This window comes from Pteronotus mesoamericanus, unplaced genomic scaffold (assembly GCF_021234165.1).
Source record: "Pteronotus mesoamericanus isolate MK-2021 breed Mesoamerican mustached bat unplaced genomic scaffold, CSHL_Meso_final scaffold_232, whole genome shotgun sequence".
Lineage (NCBI taxonomy): Eukaryota > Metazoa > Chordata > Mammalia > Chiroptera > Mormoopidae > Pteronotus > Pteronotus mesoamericanus.
In genome coordinates, this window is record NW_026555311.1 from 2,825,004 (window position 1) to 2,843,150 (window position 18,147).

The 18,147-nt window shown below is 42.9% G+C and overlaps 1 protein-coding gene across 2 annotated transcripts in view; it reads left to right on the top strand.

Annotated features, from left to right (window-relative positions):
* DIP2C (disco interacting protein 2 homolog C) overlaps nucleotides 1–18,147 on the top strand; it is a 425,367-nt gene that overhangs the window by 374,986 nt on the left and 32,234 nt on the right. For both annotated transcript variants that reach the window (XM_054591598.1, XM_054591599.1), the window contains 2 exons: nucleotides 3,082–3,250; nucleotides 5,300–5,470. In XM_054591598.1, coding sequence (XP_054447573.1) covers nucleotides 3,082–3,250; nucleotides 5,300–5,470 — 340 coding nt within the window. The remainder of the gene's footprint in view (nucleotides 1–3,081; nucleotides 3,251–5,299; nucleotides 5,471–18,147) is intronic.

Genomic DNA, 18,147 nt, shown 5'->3' on the forward strand with positions numbered 1-18,147 from the left:
CAGTGCCAAGAACTCAATATTGGTTAGTAAATGAAACAATCAATATATGTTGGACTGAGCAAGGAAAGAGCAAGTAGAAAACTCATCAATCGCGTTTTCTGTTTGTCCTCTGTTGTCAAGATTTATTAATTTTTTTCTTAATGTTGACTTCTGTCCTATTAATTTTCACTGCTATGCTTAAAGTTCTCTAGCCCTGAATTCTACAATATGCTAGCCAACCTTTTGTGTGCTAATGCTTCTGATCAAATCATTCCTCCTGATACATACTTTTGAAAAAGGTAGTAGGTGATTTGTACTTAATTTGCTTCATTTTTGATCTCCTTTCTTGCTATAGCATTTATGAAGTAAGATGTTGAAAACAATATGGAAATAATAGATTGTTATATTAAGAGGAATATCATCATAAGTTTTCTCCTACATCTTAATTCCCTAAGACATGAGGCACAAGGGCCATCAAACATGCTACCAGCACCGAAATGTAAAAGTCCTTGGTGTGAAGGAGCAGCTGTGGAGGTCCTGAGCTACAATAAAAATCATACAGGGTAATCTAAGGTGATAGTGTTGACCCTGATTCACAAATGGTTGAATGACATTTGGTGTTAGTAAAAAACTACCCCCCATCACCTCACACAGAGGTAAGACTCCTGCTTCCTAGTGGATAATTATGATTTATAAGATGCATAATGTGCAGGCTTGTCAGATTTTAGGCCTGCACATTAGATCTTTGACCTAGTACATGATCCCACTTTGGGCTCTGAGATTGTTCTTTTAATATCCATTCAGCAGAGATAAATTTCTGTTATTTTTATTTCTTCCTGTTTCATCCTGCCTTGAGGCTTCTAATTGGAATTGACACATCAGCTACTAAGAATGGCTCTAATTCACTCACACCAGACGCAGTGTGCAGGCTGATTCTGCAGCACTGTGTGACAAGTGACAGAGCAGGACCGAAAGACTGCCCCCCGACAGCAGCAAAACAAAATAACGGCTTCCAACAGAATCAGTCATAGGAGTTCCCTTCTGCTTGTTGTCAGTGTTCTCAACGGCTGCCCACCTTGGGAAACAGGGTTGTAATAGGAGAGAGGAGAGAACTGTGTCTCTTACCTCTTGTAGCCCCTGGAAAAAAACGACTGTAGGTCTCCAAAGATAGACCTAGGACCTCTGCGAGTATGATAGGCAACATCTTTCCGGCCCCGGATATGTTGCTGGAGCTAAGGAGTTGTTTGGTTTTGTTTTCAGACTCCAAGTATAAAATTCTTGGATGGTTATTTTAAAAATAATAGAGTATGCCTCAAAAGTAAAAATAAAACATACTGGCTTGTGTCAGTATTTTGTGATACAGATATATTTGTTGTAAAGTTATTTGACATCTTGCATACCTTTAATATAAAGTGATTTTGAATGACCTAAGTTAATTTCCCAAGGACTAATCTCAGATAATTAAACCATTTGAAAAGATCACAGAAAAGGTCAATATTGTCGTCTGCCTTTTTTACAAAAATAAATGAAACTTTGGAATAGAGCAATAATGGAAGAAAAAGGAACCTTCCCCCAAATACCCTGAAGAACAGTTTTTCTGCCAAGAGCCCTGTTTAAAGTAGATTTGGCAGGTCAACTTTATTTCCTTACTTTTTTTTTCTTTTTTTTTTTCATTTTATTTTAATGTTTCAAATACATTTGTCTCTGCCTCCCCCCCACCACTTTCTCCTTGCCCCCTCCCTCGTTCCCTCCCGCAGCTCTTCCCCTTTGGTTGTGTCCGTGAGTCCTTGCTATATGTTCCTTGACTTTCCCCTTCCCTTCCCTTTCCCTGCCCCCCCCCTTCCCTCTTGTCTCTGTTGATTTCTTTTCCTTTCAGTGTTGCTGGTCTTATTTTCCTTGCATCTTTGTGTTGTTGGTTAGGTTCCGCTTATAGGTGAGATCATATGGTCATATGGTCTTATAGGTGAGATCATTTGCCTTTCGCCCCCTGGCTTATTTCGCTTAGCATAATGCTCTCGAGTTCCTTACTTTTTTTAACCAGTTGTAGTCCATTGTAAACAAGTTTGAAAATTTTAATGTGAGATTGGCTTCATTCCAGAAGAATTGGTTTTAGTGTCATGACATAGCAGTCGAAGCTTATTGGGCTTTTTTATCAGATTTTTTTGTTCCTAGAAAATCCCTTTTACTTCAATGTTAGAAGATTATTTACCTAGGATATTTTATTATAATGCATGTCATCTATTAATGTTGATTTATAATCAACCACCATTAAAAATATAATTTTGATAAATACTTCCTTATTTTAAAGCCACACTTGCCCCACCAATTGACAACAGATCAAAATATATAACCTAGCATTTCCCTCATTTCTCTCAATCACCCTTCACAAATGTCTAAATATGGTCTCTAATGTAAAGGTATTTTTCTTATTTCTCCTCTTGGGTGACTTTTTTTGGATTATTCTGAAGCAAAATTTCAAACCTTAAAAATTGAATGACATGCTTCATCTAATTGTGTTAGTTTTCTTTCATTTACCCTGGGTGTCGGTTTTCGAAGCCAGAGGGGGGCATGCTTTTTCTCAAACGGCCCTTTAGTAAATATCTTGGGCTCTGTTGTCTCGGTTGCACCCACTCGGTCCTGCCTGTTGGTGCAGAGCCCCTGTGGACTGAGTATAAACCAGTGAGCAGCCGAGTCTCAATTAAACTTCATTTACAAAAACAGGCAGCGTTCGTGGTTTGCTAACTACTGTTCTCAACTTCCACACGTCTTACCAAAACTCAGTTCTGTGTTTCCTGCTGTGAAAGAGAACCCAGGTTTTTGTCGTTGTTGTTTTCGTTTTTGTACCAGCTTTGAGAGAAACCTCACAGAATCGCAGCTTAGATGTTTCAAGTGAGCGCTCAACTTGGTAGTAACTCTAGATCATAATATCTATAGTTCTTTTGTGCTTTTCACAAAGTTCTAATGAACACATTTTCATTTTATGCTTAGAAGTACCTAACAGTAAGTAGAGTGACTCTGCTTGCACGCAGCCCACAGACATTTCTCAGGCACAGATTGGACCCTCTTCTGCATCCTCGCTGACCTCTCCATTTCTCTCTGCAGCGTGTACTCTGGGCACCAGTCCATTCTCATTCCGCCTTCTGAGTTGGAAACCAACCCTGCCTTGTGGCTTCTCGCCGTCAGTCAGTACAAAGTCCGGGATACGTTTTGCTCCTACTCAGTGATGGAACTTTGTACCAAGGGGCTGGGCTCACAGACAGAATCCCTCAAGGTAAGCAACGGTCACCTACCTCACAGTGCCTGGAGAACATTCCTAGTGTCCTAGGAAAACACAGTGTCCAACAGCATGAAAAGAGTTTGGTGAAGTTAAAGTAATCACCCTTCACAAATGTCAAGGGTTACAAAGCTGTTTTCATGGGAAAACTTCATTTTGTAACATGAATATTTTGTCACTGCCCCACCAGAGAGTGTGGTTGATGTTATTGATGTCTTTCATTCCATTAGGTCTACTTGAAGTGTCCTAAATTGCTTTTGTATTTTTTGGTGAATTCAGTTCTTCAGCACAGTTAATTTTATTCTGACAGTGGTGTTCAAGTCATAAGTTTGGATTTAGCCCCTGAATTTTGTTTACCTTGAAAACCTTGATTTGTAGATCTCAAGCGATCCTAGCCAAAATTCATTTTTACAGTTAAGTGAACAGTGGTGTTTATGACAATAATAGCTTTTCCTTTCATGTAAACCTGGGACATTTTGATAAACATGTTTTCATGGTAAATGAGGTAGTCTTTATCCAAGTAACAAGGAGGAAATAATCATATTATCTGTTTTCATTTCTATTCTAAATACTATTTACTGTTTATGTGCCCAGACGTGTGGATTGCTGTGTATATATCCAGATAACCCTTGTGCATGTGTGTATGCTCATGCAAATAGTAAAGCAATACATTTGTCTCTCCTGAATGTTTTTTTAAACTTAATGTATTAGAATTGAACCAGAAAATGAAATGCAAGATAACTCTGAAATTAAGTTACATAAATAAATGTATAATTACTTGAAGTTATATATTTATGCAGGAAAAGAAATTTATAAAACATAATTATTACTCATGCTCACCTATATTACATTATGAAATGAATGAGTACATTTCATCAAATTTCCCTATAGATGCATAAATAACCAAAGTGAAATATCATAACTGAGTGATTTCTAAGCACTTTACATTTTGATTCATTTAACCTTTATAACAGCTCTCTAAAATAGAAACAATTATTGTCTTCATTTTTAAAATGAGGAAATGTAAGTTACAGAGAAATGAAGCACCCTTTCCAAGTTCTTACATTTAAGGAATTTTGGATCTAAATTTTGAATCTTTGGCTCCAGGTCCACCGTCTGAACCCACAGGCTGCACCATCTCCCAAAACATACAGGTGTATGTCATTTGTATTGCGCAGATTTCAATGTTTCCTGTATAACTGTATGTAGGTAAAATCATGTTTATATACCAAATTTCAATGTCAGCATTACCTTGTGTGTTTCCCTCCTCAGCTCAGGAGCCTTGGCAGCTCTCCCTGGGCCAACGCCACCTTGCAGGTGTTTGAGGGACCAAAGGGGTTTGCCTGTGGCGATTGTCCTCCTTGAGACACCACCACTTGAGGCTCAACTCATGTTCAAACACAGCCTCTGCCTCTTAGGAGGTCCCAGCTTTTACCACAGAGTGTGTGCTAACTCACTTGATTCCTCCTCCTCTCAGTTCCATGGTTTGTTCAGTTGACTGAATTTGATGCAGAACGGAGGTGTGCAGACCTTAGAAACAGAGATGCTTTTGATCATGAGACTCTGTCTGTGACCTTTGAAGTCTCATGGACCATGAAAGGCAAGCTGCCTTTTAAAAGTTGTCCAAACATTTTAGTTTTCCATTCCTATATTAAAAAATAGGTTTTCCTATTTCTTTTCAGTTCCTGTGCATTCATGTCCATAGGAGTCTTTACAAATGCTTCCTTTCTTCCCCAAACCCTGTCCTTTATTTTGTCCAGGACCTAGCTTCTCCTCAACCTTTCTACTCCTCATTCTTGCTGTTGCTTCTTGCTATTATTTAAAATATGTTTGTAATGGCATCCCTGATCATCTGTTATCTGTGTGATTGATTTTTTTTTTTTTTACACAAACATCCTAAAATGTTTCAGTTAATGGCGTAGAGCCTTTGGACCCTGGAAACAAAAATCTGTGTGAAGTGTCTGCTGTGGGGGGTGGGACTGGTTAAAAAGGTCACACAACTGAGCACATGGAAGGCTGATCTCTTACTGCTATTATTGTTTCTAGGCACGAGGACTGGACTTGTCCCGTGTTAGGACATGTGTGGTGGTGGCAGAAGAACGGCCTCGAATAGCACTCACCCAGTCCTTCTCAAAACTTTTCAAAGACCTGGGCCTCCATCCACGGGCTGTTAGCACCTCGTTTGGCTGTAGAGTGAACCTGGCCATTTGCTTGCAGGTGAGTTTCGTGGATGTCAACAGTGCTGGAGTGACAGTCACTGTTAATGACAAGTGTGTAGCTCACATTCAAGCTCAACCTGTTTTCCTTGGCTGATGCTTAGCTATATTTAGAAGATATTTTTTAATCAAATGCATGTGACTGGTGCACATGTCTCCTTTCCTCCCTCCCTCCCTCCCTCCCTTCTTTCTCTACATTTGTCAGTAACCATTATTCATAATTAGCATTGGTAGCACTTACTCTGTTGGAACAGTTTAACTTTTGTAACATGAATAGCAGTTTTCCCAGACCTCTGAAGTTGGGCTTTGTAAAATTAGACACTAGACAAGCGTTTCACTATGACAAAGAATCCTATCTCTGAAGTACTTAGTCTTGTGTACGTAGATAGTAATTTCTGTAGGAAGAATTTCAAACATGAAGCAGATTTGGCAATTTGCTGTGGTGGCAATTTAGAAATAACAATTATAGATACATTTCTTTCTTTTTTTTTTTTTAAAGATTTTTATTTATTTATTTTTAGAGCGAGGAGGGGGAGAGAAAGAGAGGGAAAGAAACATCGATGTGTGGTTGCCTCTTGCATGTCCCCAAGTGGAGACCCAGCCTGCAACCCAGGCATGTGCCCTGACTGGGAATTAAACCAGTAACCCTTTGATTCACAGGCTGGTACTCAATCCACTGAGCCACACCAGCCAGGGCTATAGCTGCATTTGTGTGGCATAGGTGTGAGGCAACACTCCTAAGATAGCCTTGCATTAACCATGGCTTAAAAAAAAAACAAAACAAACTTGTTTTTGTTCTTTCTTTTTATTAGCCTGCTTCTAAGTATCTTCACTATTCCTTTCCCTTTCTGAACTCCTACCATGAGATCCAGTCCGTTGCCATCAGGACATGGTCAGGACAGCCTGAAAGAAAGGAAAGGAGAATCATGCAGGATTATTCTACCCAAGGACCTGCCCCAGAACTTCACCCAGGACAAGCTCAGTTGCAGAGTTTGTCTCTAGAATTTGTTAATAAAAACTTGACTCACAGCAGGTGCTGGAACAAAAACTGGTTGACACAAGTTACTCCCAAACTCTGGTCCCTGCTCACCCCTTGTCTCTCTATTTAAGCTCCCAAAGATGGTGGCATACAACAGAGTTCTTGTGCTCATTGAACATGTTCTCGTTATCAGTGAGATGGGTAGTAAATATACAGATAATATTTTTTGAGTAAGTGAATAAAATATTTTTAGTAAAAATAAACAGAATGAGAGGGTAAAGAATGGCTTAGACCATGGGAGGCAATTTTAGAAAGGGGGGCCAAGGAGGTCTCTCTAAGAGGTGAATTTTTGCGAAGTGCCCTGAAGTAAACAAGGTGCACAGTTTGGGCAAGTGCAAAGCCTTGAGGCTGGTCAGTGAAATGTTTGCTTTCTATTCTTTTTTTCAAAAATTTAAAAAATGTGTGATGATGATACCACACAAACAGAGCAAGCATAGCCCAGGTCTGATGGCAGAAATCCCATGTCTCTTGCTCACTGTGTACTTTTATAGGGCCTGATGCATAATAAATGCTTTAGAAAACAATACCAGAAAATACAGATTAGCCAATCAATAATTACTAACACCCAAAATGTTATCTACCCAGGAATAATCATCAATATAAAAAAATGACCACAAAAAGCTAAGATATTCTACATTCTGTACCTAAATGTTTAAAGGCATTGAAAAATGTATGCAGTTTTTTCCTTTGGAACACCACGGCTACCAATATACATAATATTGGTGAGTGGGCATATTTGTTTTCAGTTGATTTGTTGTTTTCTGACAACATAATTTGCTTGGTCAGATTGTTTGTCATCCTTACTCAATGGGTCGGCAGTTTGGCTCTGAGCATTTTAGTGGCGGACAGCCCTGTTAGAAGGGAAGAATCTCTACCTCTGTCCAAACAGGGAATGGAGCTACATCCAAACGATACAGCGTTTACTGGCCGTGGTCTCAGGGACAGTGTTTTGTGGAGTTCATGGGTGTACCACTTTCTAAAGGGTCCCCTGGTATTTGGGAAAGGCTGAGTGAAACAAGTGACACGGTCTAAGGCCTGAGAATGAAACATACCTCATACATGAGAATTTAGAGTTATATAGAGATAAATTAAGGGGGGAGGGTTGTTGTTGTTTTTGCAACAGTAGTCCTCATTTATGGCACCTCGAAACTTTCACTATCCAGCCTCAGACTTCTCTCCCCCGCTTCACAATCTGATATGAAATGATATTGTCTACCTTAGAGTCTTTCATGCTTTCAATTCCTAACACCCCAACTCCCTCTGTGCTGGGTCTGAAATGGGCTGCCACCATCTCTACATGGCAAAACCGGATGCTTATTCCAGGTCTCATTTCCTATCCCTCCAGTAGGAAGTATTTCCATCCTGTGACTTCCAGTGGCCCTTTGTCCCTCCTACTTTATACTTTCTAGCACATTTTATAGACACTTGTATAACAGACTTCCATCTCCTCTGGTCTGTGAAAAACTGTTAGAGAACGCAGTGTCTCCTTTAGTCACATAGTCACTTCTTAAAGTGAATTCATTTCATTGATGTACTAAATGTAGTTCCTGTATCTGCACACGTGACTCACATTAGAGAAATGAGGTATATTTCTCTGACTAGAGTCAAGCTTCCTGTGTCAAGTAAGTACCTGGCAGCATGGAATTTCCTCCAGAATGAAACACTGAATCTCCAGGAAATGAAAGCACATAGCATCATTTTGTAACCAAACTAGTGGGAGCCCACCAACTGCCATCCTTAGGCAATAATTCTGAAGACAGAGTCCATTGGAAAAGAAAACGGAATTTTTATTTACTTACATACACACTTTCTTCATGTTTACCCCCCAACCGCCAATGCCAGCAGAGGAGCGAGTAGGCTGCTGGGGGATGGACACCACAGCAGTTTCCTACAGCTTCGCATTTTGGGGTGGGGCTTGGGGATTGTTGTTCAGCCACATTGTCTCCAAGGACCTGTCTGTCTAAATTTCCTCTTCCCCGACCCCGCAACCCCCTTCATATTGGGCTTGCTCCTGGCACCTGCAGTGCTCCTGGTCAAACCTGAAGTGCTCAGGGAGGGGCTTGGAGCCCGACCCTCCCCAGCTACACTGGGCGGTAGCCAACAGGCCTGCACTGGCATGGGCCACGGGCAGGCAGCAGCCACCGTGGCTTCCTGCCTGGGAATGGGCACAGGGCTTGCTGGGCCCCCACAGAGGTGTGAGTTGTGGGTGCACGGCAGCCACCACAGCTCTACGCCTTGGGGAGGGTTGTGGGGTTTGTTTGCCCAAATATCCCTGAGCCTGCCAGCCCGAACCTCTCCAAGCCCACTGGCGTGAATCTCCACCCTTCCCCTTATATCCAATTCACTGCACTCCAGGCCCACCCCGGAGCCCTCAGGGAGAGGTCCTGGGAAATGCTCTTAGGCCACCAGGTCCTCAAGGTCCAGGACCCAGGAACTCCAGCTCAGCTGAGAAGGAGGGGAGAATCCATTCCCACCTGCTCTCCTTTAAAAGGCTCCCGTAGAATCCCCTGGGTGGTGGAAGCAGTTCAGAGGGAGTGTTCCTTCCATCCAGTCACCCTCCTAGATTTTGGTGTCACCTCACATACCTCTTTCTTCTGTGTCATACATGCATCATCCTGGTTGCCGGGGCAACTCACACATGCTCTGTCTTCAGCACTTCTCCACCCCTATCCATTTCTGAGGTGGGGAGTTCCCCCCATTACAGTTACCCCCTTAACACTCTGAACACTTGTAATTTCGCAAGGGTAAATGGACAAAGGTATCATTATTCTATAACTACTTCCTGCTGACCAAGAAGCATAGACCTACTTATCCCTTGGTCCAGAGGTCCCTGACAAAGGGGATCTAGAGTGGAGGGGAGCCTTCATGCAAGGCAGAAGGATCTTGCAAAGTCCAAGTCAGTTAATTGTCCCTGGAAAACGGCAGATGCGATGTCCAAAAGATGGCATTACTGGACAAGTTGACATCCTCGTTGTGTTCTGGAGGCAATAAATTTGGCAAGAGTGTTAGAAGGCATAATCAGATCCATAACAACTAAGTGACAAAAGGTAGAGACAAATTCTACAGTGTCCCTGATGAGGAAAAAATGGCTTCCTAAGAGGATGGTGTGCACGGCGTGTCACCCCACCTGTCTGAAGCCTAACTGCCTACTATACTCAAATTAGGCGTAGTGGAATATCATGAGATTCCCCCCTTTAACACTTCTAGACCCTTTGTGTCCAAACTATTGAGGCAGAAAAGAAGCAGATTTAAAACGAAGCCCCATACTTCACCAGCTCAGCTGTTTAGTACAGCCAAACCTTTGAGTCCCAGAAGGTGATGGAAGTCCACTTGGTCTTCTCAAGTGGGGCCTACACTGTTTCTGAGTCCACAGGACTGTTTTTGAGAAGTCATTCAGTTGCAAGGCCTTTGCTGGAATGATACTAAGCAGTAACAATTTGATATCATCAGGTTAAACCAGTTCTCAAGTGAAAACAAATTTTGCAGATAGTTAACTGCACTAGAGTCCAGTGATCACAACTGAGCATTGTGATTTTCCTTAAAACCTGATTGTTCTCCCTAAGATCACCCTCATTGGCCTCAAAAAGACTGCTAGCTTTCAATTTTGCCTCATTGTTTGCACAAAAACAAGAGCAGCCCTGAACACATAAGCTTTTTTAAGTCTGCCTGACTGGAACTCCCACAAGGAACCTTCAGACTGATCCTTAGACAGCTCTTAGCACATAGAAGCCAAGGTCCGTAACTGCCATACAGCTTTGCCTGCAGTACCTATATTCAAGTCTTTGAGGTTCCTGTTGTGTCTTAAGGTTCCTTCTTGCCATCTTTCAGAAGGCATCCTTCATTCGTTCTCTAGAAAGACTTCAGTGTACCACACAACCAAACAAGGGGCCAGGCCATTTCTTCAGTGGGCTTTTGTTAGCTTCCAAAGTCAATGTTAGTTCCTCAAGGCTTTTTGGTAACAACCAGAGCCCAGGCACACCTCCTTCAGACATGACATTCCAGTCAAAAGTCTTGTTCATTAAAACCGTAATTTCACACCACTCTTACTGGTTTCATGCAAAGTAAATTTTGTATCATTACTCATTAAGAATACCAAATTTTAGAGGGATCGTGAAGCGAGAAAAATACAAAGCAAAAAGGGAAATCCTTGTCTTTCCAATATCCACTGAAATTGTGTTTCCATACTTTATCTTTCATTACTTTTCCCTCCTAACATAATGTGAAGTTTTAATCCTTAGAAACCTCAAATTTCTTTTCAAAACAGAAACGAACAAAAAACCCAAAGCAAAAAAAGTTCCCCAAAAATAAGAGGGGACTAAAACTAGCCTTAGAACCTTGTCTTCAATCAACCAGTCACACTAACCAGCCACATAGACAACCTTTCTCAGGCCCCAAATGGCATGAAGCCGCAATGGTAGAGACATTCTCTCACCTCAGCCGGCTCTAACTGGTACCAGACAACCTTTCCTGGGTCCAAATGGCATGAAGCCCCAATGGCAGAGATGTCCTCTCCCCAGCTGGATTCTACCCAGCACCAATGGCATGAAGCCCTAGTAGTAGAAGTGCACTCTTAACCTACCAGTGCATCCACTGGTCTCCTGGCAGACTTGACCTCTCATCAGCTGGTCTCATGTCAGAGACATGCTTTCTCACCTCAGCTGGCTCTAACAGGCACCGAACAGTTGACCTTTCTTAGGTCCAAATGACACAAAGCACCAAATGGCAGGCATGTTCTCATGCCAACCAGTATCGCAAATGACCTTTATGAGGTCCAAATGACACTAAGCCCCGAAGGGCAGAGACAGAAGATTCCCAGTGTAAACAAAATGGCTAAGTTCCCCAAGTCCACAGTAGATCAGAAAGCAAGAAAAAAACAAAATCTAAAGCAAAGAATACAACCCAAGCACTGAAGTTTCTTCCCTTTCAAAACCTTCTATGGCCTCTGCAAACCTCACAAACCTTTTTTTTTTTTTTTTTTTTTTTTTTTTAGCTTTTTATATGCCTTACAACTTTCTACATACCTTCTGCAACCTTGTAAACCTTCTTACTCACTCAGGAATAACCGTAACTCACTTTCAGTCCTTGTCCTTTTTAACAGTGAGATCATCCACACTCAAACTCAGTATCTGGCAGCTAAAAATCCCTAAATCTTCAAACACATAAATAAAGTAAAGGAACATTTTCACTTTGCATTGAGGCCCGCTCTCTCCTTCCAAAAGGGAATCTTCATATCTCCGTCCAGAGTGCAGGTCCAGCTTTCCTTTTCAGCATCAACCACAGCAGCAGGATTTGAATTCTCCTCAGGTGATGCCTGTTTTATTCATGTGTAGTGGATCCAAAGCTTAATTTCCATAAGCTTCAGAGCAGAATGTGTCATCAATAAGACATCATAGAGACCAGTCAGTCCATTGTTTGGTTAATTGCTGTTCAGGTTCTTGAATTTTCCAAGCCTTTAGTATGACTCGGTCCCCTCATTGGAACAGATGGAAGGGCTTGTTAGATGAGTAGGCAGACGTGCAATGAGAAAACTTGTGCAGAATGGTTAGTGTTTGCCCTCGATGTTTTACATACTGCTTACTTTTCTATTCATGCTCCAAATCTTGAAGTGTTACTCTGAGAACCAAGATTTGGGAGGGTCTCCCATAAACTATTTCAAAAGGGCTTAAGTTAAGCCCATTTCTGGGTGCTACCCTAATCCAGGGATGTGCCTGGTCCCATTTCAAATACATTTCCTGGCATATTTTTGCCACAGTCTTTTTTATTATGTGATTCATTTTCTCAGTTTTTCCCCTTAGATTGAGGTCTCCAAGATGCATGTAGTTTCCATCTTATTCGCAGTGCCTGTGCAACCCTCTGGGAGACCTCCGAAGTAAGTGATGGTCTATTGTTGCTCTGAATGCTGCAAGGAAGTCCAAACCTGGAAATTATTCCTTTAAGTAGAAGTTTTACCACCTCAGTTGCTTTCTCAGTCCTAGTGGGGTATGCCTCTACCCATCCAAAAAAGTGTCCACAAAACCTAATAAAAATTTGAGATTCCCTCTGGTTGTAGGTATTTGCGTAAAGTCTGCTTGCCAATCCTTAAATGAGCACCACCCCTTATATTGTACTCCCTTTTTAGTTGGGATGTGTTCTGTCTTAGGCTTGCTTTTGGCACATATCTAACAGGCTTGCGTAATCCTCTGAATGGTCCTTTGCAAATGGGGGCTCTTCAAATGTGGCCTAATGAGGTCCATCAAAGCACCCCTGCCATAATAGGTCCCTTCGTAAAGGCGTTTGAGGATGGGATACAGTAGAGCCTCAGGAAGTAAGATCATTCCATGGGTGTTGATCTTCCATATGGAATTGGGATCGATGTTAGTGAATCCACATTCACAGGCCCATTCCTCATCTCGTTCTGTGTAATAAGTTTTAAACTTTGACACGTCTAAGCAGGGGATCAAAACCCCTAAGCATGGCAGCCCTCAGGCTGCTTGTATGCCTGCTCAATCAGCAGTTTGGTTTCCCTGGTTCATTTGGGAACTATCCCTTCGGTGTCCTGGGAAGTGTATTATGGCAACCTGGTCCAGTAGCGCCACTGCCTCTAGCAATTATAAAATCTCCTCTGCATGTTTAACATTCTTGTTCCCCAAGATTAAGAGTGTTCTCTCCTTCTATATTGCTCCATGGGCATGGACTACCATGAAGACATATTTGCAGGCTGTGTAGATGTTAACCTTCTTTCCCTGGAATAGTACTAAGGCTCTCCTGAGGGCTGTCAGTTCAGCCTTCTGTGCTGAAGTTCCCAGTGCAAGCACTTGGGCTTCTGTTACCTTGTCTATGGTGCCTACTGCATACCTGGCTTGTTGTTGGCTATTGCCCATGAAGCTGTTCCTGTCTGTGTACAGCTCCCAGTCTGGTGCCACCAAGGGTTGGTCCAGTAGATCCAGCCTGCCAGAATAAAATTGGTCAATAATTTCCAAGCAGTCATGGCGGAGGGCTGAGTTTTCCTTCACATCTAGGAGCAGAGTGACCGAATTCAAAGTTGTAGTTGTCTGCAGGATAACATTTGGGTTGTCCAACAGAATGGCCTAATATTTCCCCATGTGCCCTGCCATCAGCCAATACCCTCCTTTCTGTTCCAGTAGAGTTCGGATGTGGTGTGGTACCAATACCATAGCAGGCTGTCCCAAAGTAAACATCTCAGTTTCCTATAAGATGTCACAGGTAGCTGCCACTGCTCAAGGACATGGTGACCATCCCTTTTGTTGTGTGTGATCTAACTTCTTCGAGAGATAGGCTGTGGGTTTAGGAATGTTTTCAAGAGTCTGGGTTAGTAAACCCAGTCCAATCCCCTGCATTTCAGGAATATACAATTTGAAAGACTTTTGTGAATTGGGCAATCCTAGCTCAGGAGCCAGAACCAGCTTTTCCTTCAAAGTATCCAATGCAACCTGAAAATCCTTTGTCCATTTGAAAGTTTCAGAGTCCAGTCCTTTCAAGGAATTTTATAGTGGTTTTGCTCTGAGTCCAAAGTTTGGAATTCAGACTCAGCAAAAACTCTAATTCCTAAGAACCCATGAAGCTGCCTTCAGTTTTCTGGGATTTTTTTAGTGTGATCCCAGTTGTAAACAAGTGGGCTTGTTTTCTGTCCACCGTCCAATTCCTAGAGCCCTGTTTCAGTTGAAATCCCAGTTATGCCACCTCCTGTTTGCAAATCTGGGCCTTGTGAGGCAATACCCCCTTTCGCCAAATGATTTAGCACTGTGATGGTATTGCACAAACCAGTCCTTGTAGGTGCTGCTAGTTATCAATACGTTGTCTACATATTGCAGAAGGACTCCGGATTTCAATTGAATATCCCTTAAGTCCTTGGCCAATACTTCACCAAATATAGCTGGGGAGTTCTTAAATCCTTGTGGCAACACAGTCCAGCAGTATTGGAGCATGGCTTTTGTTTCTGGGTCCTGCCATTCAAGGGCAAATAGTGGTTGAGACTGTTCATCTATTGGGATGCAGAAAAAGGCATCCTTCAAGGCTAGGACTGAACATTTGCTGTCTCCGGGCCCCATGATCAACAGAGCGTAGGGCTTGGGAACCATAGGATAAACGCCCTGCACAATGTCTTTTATGGCTCTGAGATCCTGTACCAATCGAGATTCGTCGGAGTGAGGCTTTTTGACTAGGAAAACGGGAGTGTTACAGGGAGACTGGCATGGCCGGTTTAGTCCCAGTTTTAAGAATTTCTGCAGTACTGGCTAAATCCCCTATGAAGCCTCCTTTTGGAGGGGGTACTGTTTCTTCCATGGGATCCGTGTCCCCTCTTTTAGGTTAACTTTTATGGGTTGGACATTAACCGCGTTACCTGGGGTTCCATCAGCCCAAATGGTTTGACTGACCTGTTCATACATCTCAGGTGGGAAGAGTTCATCTCCGGGACCTCCAGGCAAGTCCGGAGGGCCTGGGGGGAGAGAGCACATTCCAATGGGGCCTCTACACATAATTGCTGCTTTTCAGGAGAAAAAGTTACTTATGCATTTCATTTACGAAGTAAGCCGCAGCCCAGAAATGGAATCGGGCAATCTGGCACGCAGAGAAAACTAAGTGCAACCCCCTGACCCCCACCCTGGCATTCCAGGGCTCGTAGGCATGCCTGTTTTTGTAATTGTCCAGTCACTCCAGTGACTGTTACTGCTTCTGAACTTTTCTTAGTGAGTTTCATACTCAACGCCAAATAGGTAGCTCCCGTGTCTAAAAGGAAATCAACTGGCTTGTTCTCTACCATTAACTGTATCTGGGGCTCCTGTGGGGAAACAGTAGTAGGTCGGCAGATGTCCAGGGGAGCCCCTGGGCCTCCTCATTTGTCACTAGGCTCCCCTCGCCTTTTCAGCATTTCCTGGCAAGGGCTTCCATCCCTATTTTCTTTTTGAATTTCAGTCACTCCTTTCTCCAATGACCCTCCTCCTTGCGGTAGGCCTGGCAGGGTGGTGCGGGTCTTGCTGGCCGGAGCCAGAAGCATGGGCCATGGGTGGGAGGCAGCTGCAAGGACTCCTTGCCTGGGGCAGAGAGGGGCACAGGGCTTGCTGGCCGGAGCCTCTCTGAGTCTCATTGCCAGAGTCTTCTCCCTTCTTACTGGAGGGAGTTCACTGCACTCCAGGCCCACCCTGGAGCACTCAGGGTGGGGTCCTGGGAAACATTCCCAGGCCACCAAGACCCCAGAGTCTAGGGCCCAGGAACTCCAGCTCCCATCGATCAGGAAGGAGGGGAGAATCCAAGGGAACAGCCTTCTTGCCCACTCTCTTTTTAAAGGCTCCCCGAGAACCCCTGGGCGGTGAAAGCTGATGGAAGGGTATATCCCTCGCATAGTCTTGGTTGCCAGGACGACACACTTGCTCTGTCTTTCGGGCTTCTCCTCCCCTCCCTAGCTAAGGGGAGGAGTTTCCCCTGTTACAATTTGTCATGCCTCCTTGTGAGTGAAAATCAGGGTTTAGAGCTCTTCAAGCTTTCAGCAGAGTTGGCATCTCAGACGGCAGATCCAGGGCTGCACTTAAAAAAAAAAAAAAAAAAAAAAGACACTCACCACCCCTCCCACCCCCAAAAAAAGTGTATCAAAGTGGATCAGACCCTTCGGTTCCAAGTAACATCCAGTTAGCCATTTCCACAGTGCACACAGGGTAAGTTCAGCCATTTCATTGTACACTGAGGGAAACAGGCTCAGAGCCGTGAAATGAACCTTCCCAATTGACAAAGCAAGGTAGTAAAGCAGCCATGGAACAGAAAGCTCCCTCTTGTGGACTGTAGTATCCAGGCAGAGCAACACTTTGAACACATTTAGCATTTTGTAACTTTGTTAGGTGATAGTTGTACCTTGCGAGTATCCAAGAAATAACAGCTTCCTAAGCTAAGTACGCATTTGCGGAATTGAACTGTGTGCGAGCAGAGTAGCCTGTCTTCTGTTTTTAACATTTTAAACCAGACCTGCTCTTTCTGTGTGACCTAAATGGAGTAGTTCAAAAAACACACATGCCTGTGTAGGATGTGCTGTGGGAGGCGGCTTCCATCTGCTGTCCCGGCAGGGGGTTTGGGGCGGGGCGCAAGGACCAGCTCCTGTGCTGAAGCGCAGAGCAGTGAGTGCTGCAGTTAACTCTGCGACGCCTCATCTCCCGTGCTGTTTTGTGAAACCCTGGTGTTTGTTTCATATAGGCGAAAAACCATGAAAACTGACCAATATGTCATTTTCAGATGCACAAATGGACAAATATAAAAATTTAAATTGGACACCTCTAAAGACAGAAAAATAGAAAATCAAGACAGTTTCTGTGAAGCGGTTTTTTTTCAGCTCTTACATCTTAGAAAGTGAGTGCCTTGTTTTACCCACTTACCATTTTGAGGAAGGAATTGCCACATTAATTATTTTCATGTCATAGCGTTAGGAATGGGCTCACAAAACAAGTGTGGATGACTTTGACTTCATGTGAACCGTTGGTATATTTTAGACACACAGAAGAAAAACGTAGAAGTATGAACTGTTTCCTATATGCAGGAATGGCATTTCCCAGAATCTTTAGCTGTTAAAAAGGACTTTAATTTAAAACTCTTCCAATTGGTTGAATTTATGACAAATGTGGATATTGGAAAGATCAAATTAATGACTTCTGAGTTTAATTAGCTTTAACATAAATTTCTCTCAGTAGTCTTAAAAGGTGCCACTTGTTTATTAACCTCTGCTGAAGAAGACATTGCCTGTAGCCACAGTGACTCTTTAAAAAGTATAAAGTGAAAGGTCTTTGATTTTATTAGGTCTGGAAATTTGCTTCATAATTACAGAAAAATTAGGACCCTCCTCTCCAGCAGGAGGGAGGGGGAAATGAGGTCTTCTATTTTCCAAAAGAGATTTCAATTTGCTTTATTAGGAAGAAAGTGTTAAGCCACCTAACACAGGAACTTTGATTGTTATTATATAGTAAAATAACGATTAATTTCTCTGAGAGGAGAGCTTTACTGGGAATAGCTGTGTGGAATTAAATCAGTAGTAACAGTAAGAGTCAGCCTTAAATCTTGAGACTCCTACAATGAAAGAGAAATACAGCCACTCTGATGAGACGAGGTAGAGCCATTGACTGTTGAAAAAAACAGAGGCTGAGAGGGCAATATAAATCTTCAGTAATTCTCAAAATAAAAAGAATAGTCGTAATAAGACTATTATTAATTGGAGTTCTCAATTCATTTTCCTGTAGACTGATTTTAGATAAGGGAAGTGGAAATAAACCAGGCACGGCTGGGGTTTTTATGCTCCAGAGGATTGGTCGCATTCAGCTGAAACTTTCACATCTTCTCCCACTGATATATGTTGTCCCAGATCATGAAAATTAACATTGGAGATCATGGGCCTTATGTTCTCAATTACCCAGTGCATCAGTCAGCATTCTACTTTGTAAGCAGCAGGAACCTTTTTGGCAACTTAAATAAGAAGAATTTGTGGTGATGTCATTGGTTTGCTCACAGAAGCCCTGAGGAGCTAGAGGACCCCATTTAGAACTGAGCAGCTGGGACGGCTCAGACCTCAGCACTGTTCCTGAGAGGACGCCGGTGTTGGCGAGTTCGCACCACTGGCCAGCTGGCCCAGGACACCAGGCTCCTCCACTAGCACAGCCACAGTCTGG